At 37.5% G+C, this 3859-nt stretch overlaps 2 protein-coding genes across 2 annotated transcripts in view; one reads left to right on the top strand and one right to left on the bottom strand.

Moving 5' to 3' along the window:
- TEX11 (testis expressed 11) overlaps positions 1 to 3859 on the bottom strand; it is a 514378-nt gene that overhangs the window by 225031 nt on the left and 285488 nt on the right. The window lies entirely within an intron of this gene.
- On the top strand, positions 622 to 3175 carry LOC114007408 (heat shock protein HSP 90-alpha-like). Its single transcript, XM_027770908.1, is given in 4 exon segments — positions 622 to 1423; positions 1532 to 1679; positions 1917 to 2259; positions 2261 to 3175. Coding segments are annotated over 4 exon segments (1659 nt in total). The 5' UTR covers positions 622 to 625; the 3' UTR covers positions 2631 to 3175.

Below are 3859 nucleotides of genomic sequence, written 5' to 3'. Positions count from 1 at the left end.
GAAAAATCTCCCCAAAAAAAAAAAAAAAGAAAAGAAAAGAAAGATATACAAGTCTGTAGCATTTTTGTACCTTAACAGTGAGTGAACTGAGGCAGAAATGAAGAAATTAATTCTATTTACAATATCTATAAAAAATAAAATACCTAGGAATAAATATAACCAAAGAAGTAAAAGATCTTTACCATGAAAATTATATAAAAAATGAATAAAAGTAGTGAAAAAGCCACAAAAATGTAGCAATATCCCTTGTTCATGGATTGGAAGAATCAACATAGTTAAAATGTCAGTACTGGAGGCCAGCAGGTCACACGGTGGTTAAGGCACTGGACTCCCACGTGACCAATCATGGTTTGAGTTCCAGACCTGACAGCTTGCTTTCTCACTTCTCTTTCTCTGTCACACGCAGGGCCTATAGCAAATTTAAACAATGATATTATAATAACACTAGTAAATGAAATTTTAAAAATAAATAAGAGAAAATGTCAATACTAGCCAAAGTTATCTACAAATTTAATGCAATTCCTATTAAAATTTCAGTGACACTTTTCATAGAAATAAAAACAAATGACCAGTTGCTCCAGCGTCTGGGTGCTGCTGCGGCAGGGGGGGGGGGGGCTTCACCAAGATGCCTGAGGAGACCCAGACCCAAGACCAGTCCATGGAGGAGGAAGAGGTCGAGATGTTTGCCTTCCAGGCAGAAATTGCCCAGTTGATGTCATTAATCATCAACACTTTCTATTCCAACAAAGAGATCTTCCTGAGGGAGCTTATTTTGAATTCATCTGATGCACTGAACAAAATCAGATACGAAAGCTTGACAGAACCCAGTAAATTAGATTCCGGGAAGGAGCTGCACATTAATCTCATTCCAAACAAACAAGATCGAACCCTCACTATAGTGGATACTGGAATTGGAATGACCAAGGCCGACTTGGTTAATAATCTTGGCACCATCGCCAAGTCAGGGACCAAAGCTTTCATGGAAGCTTTGCAGTCTGGTGCAGATATCTCTATGATTGGCCAGTTTGGCGTTGGTTTCTATTCTGCCTATCTGGTTGCTGAGAAAGTGACTGTGATCACCACCAAACATGATGATGATGAGCAGTACGCCTGGGAGTCATCTGCAGGGGGCTCCTTCACTGTTAGGACTGACACAGGTGAACCCATGGGTCGTGGGACAAAGGTTATCCTGCATCTGAAAGAAGACCAGACTGAGTACTTAGAGGAAAGAAGAATAAAGGAGATTGTGAAGAAACATTCTCAGTTTATTGGCTATCCCATTACTCTTTTTGTGGAGAAGGAGCGTGATAAAGAAGTCAGTGATGATGAAGCTGAAGAAAAGGAAGAGAAAGAAGAGGAGAAACTGGCAGAAGATAAAGAGAACTACAAAAAGTTCTATGAGCAGTTCTCTAAAAATATAAAGGTTAGTGTAGACACATTTGCTCATTATCAGTTTTCTCACTACCTTTACTGTAGATTATTTAGTGTCAATTACAGAAAAGATTTTTCTAAAACTGATGTTGTATTTCAGCTTGGAATTCATGAAGACTCTCAAAATCGTAAGAAACTTTCAGAGTTGTTAAGGTATTACACATCTGCTTCTGGTGATGAGATGGTATCCCTGAAGGATTATTGCACCAGAATGAAGGAAAACCAGAAGCATATCTATTATATCACAGGTAATGGACTGTTAAGATTATAATTGTTCATATTACCTCTTATGGCATATGTTTTACTCCAGTGGTACTATGTATAAATTAGTGTAATTGGTGTTGATTTAGGCAAGGTAGATGAAAATGGGTTATATCTGTGTGCTTAGGTTATGTTTAAATACCTGAATAATACTATCAGAAGTCAAAAACAGGCAAAGCACTTAACTAAAGGCCTGAAAGTAACTTCATTGCATTGAATCTCAGGTGAGACCAAGGACCAGGTAGCTAATTCGGCCTTCGTAGAACGTCTTCGGAAGCACGGCTTAGAAGTGATCTATATGATTGAGCCTATCGATGAGTACTGTGTCCAACAGCTGAAGGAATTTGAGGGGAAGACTTTAGTGTCAGTCACCAAAGAGGGTCTAGAACTTCCAGAAGATGAAGAAGAGAAAAAGAAACAGGAAGAGAAAAAAACAAAGTTTGAAAATCTTTGCAAAATCATGAAAGATATCTTGGAGAAAAAAGTGGAGAAGGAGGTAGTTGTCTCAAACCGGTTGGTAACATCCCCATGCTGCATTGTCACAAGCACATATGGCTGGACAGCAAATAGAGAGAGCTGTGAAAGCTCAAGCCTTAAGAGACAACTCCACAATGGGTTACATGGCTGCCAAGAAGCACCTAGAGATCAATCCTGATCATTCCATCATTGAGACCTTAAGGCAAAAGGCAGAGGCTGACAAGAACGACAAGTCTGTGAAGGATTTGGTCATCTTGCTTTATGAAACCGCACTCCTGTCTTCTGGGTTTAGTCTGGGAGATCCCCAGACACATGCTAACAGAATCTACAGGATGATCAAACTTGGTCTGGGTATTGATGAAGATGACCCTACTGCTGAGGATACCAGTGCTGCTATGGCTGAAGAAATACCACCCCTCGAAGGAGATGATGACACGTCATGCATGGAAGAAGTAGATTAAGCTCTGCCTGAAGAGTGACTTACATATGTGTTCAATACTTAATCTTCATTCCCTCTGATAATATACATATATTTTCAAGAATTGTTTTTCTTTATTTTTGGTTAATACTTTAAACATCTGTAAGGCATGACAGTAACTATGGAAGGGGAAGATAAGATTTCTTTTTACTTCTAAGTGTGATACTGTGATACTTTAAGCACTAAAGCAGAGCTAGTAATGATTTTCTAGTTTCACATCAGCCTGTTTTAACAGATCAAGGTAATGTTTGTTGTAAGATGTATGTAGCCTAATGTTAACTTTGTGGTCTAAAGAAGTGTTTAGCTGTCCAAGCCAGATTTCTTAGTAGACCAAATCTTTTGTTGTTGAAGTGTTCTGAGATACCTTGATGTTTGAAAGAATTATTTGTTAAAATGCTTTTCAGTTTCATCTCCTGAGATCTACTTTTTAACTTCCCATACCCTGTAGTTACCAATTCTGCATGTATTAGTCTTAGTCCTTTAGAAATAGGTTAAGCTGAAGCAGCTTGAGGGAGGAACTCTCCAACAGGGCTTGTTTTCCAAAGAAAAATGTTTAGAGAAACATAATTATAATCCAACTTGAGTATGTTGAAAGCCGTGGGAAAAGTAACTCAATAAGGCTTCTGAATGGAAGTGTGCCCAAATCATACTCTGCTTAAAGAGGTGGTAACAAATACAGATGAGTTAAAGAAAAAAAAAGAAATAAAAACAAATGATAATAAGAATTTGTTTGAAATCACAAAAGATCTCATATCACAAAAGCAATACTGTACAAACAATAGCAAAGTTGGAAGAACCTTACTACCTTATTTCAAAACATATTAAAAAGCCATAATAACAAAACAGTTGTGTTATTGGCACAAAAACAGACACATAGACCAACAGAACAGAAACAAGAATCCAAAATAATCCCAAAAACATGCAAGCAACTGATTTTCGACAAAAGTCACAAGACAATCCAATGGAAAAAGGTAGTCTTTTCAACAAATGGTGCTAGGAAAGCTGAATATCCACTTGCAGAAAAATGAAACTAGAGTTTCATCTCTCACCATTTACAAAAATTAACTCAAAAACAGATTAGACGTAAACATATAAAAAGTCCCCAAACCATAAAACTATTGGAGGAAAACAATGGACAGAGACTTCAAGATATTGGAATAGGCAAAGGTTTCTTGAAAAAGACTCCTAAAGGAAGGGTAGTAAAACAAAAAG

Source organism: Tupaia chinensis, unplaced genomic scaffold (genome assembly GCF_000334495.1).
Source record: "Tupaia chinensis unplaced genomic scaffold, TupChi_1.0 Scaffold000165_2, whole genome shotgun sequence".
In the NCBI taxonomy this organism is placed as follows: domain Eukaryota; kingdom Metazoa; phylum Chordata; class Mammalia; order Scandentia; family Tupaiidae; genus Tupaia; species Tupaia belangeri.
Note: the sequence above shows the minus strand (reverse complement) of the source record. Positions and strands in the feature narration are given on the sequence as shown.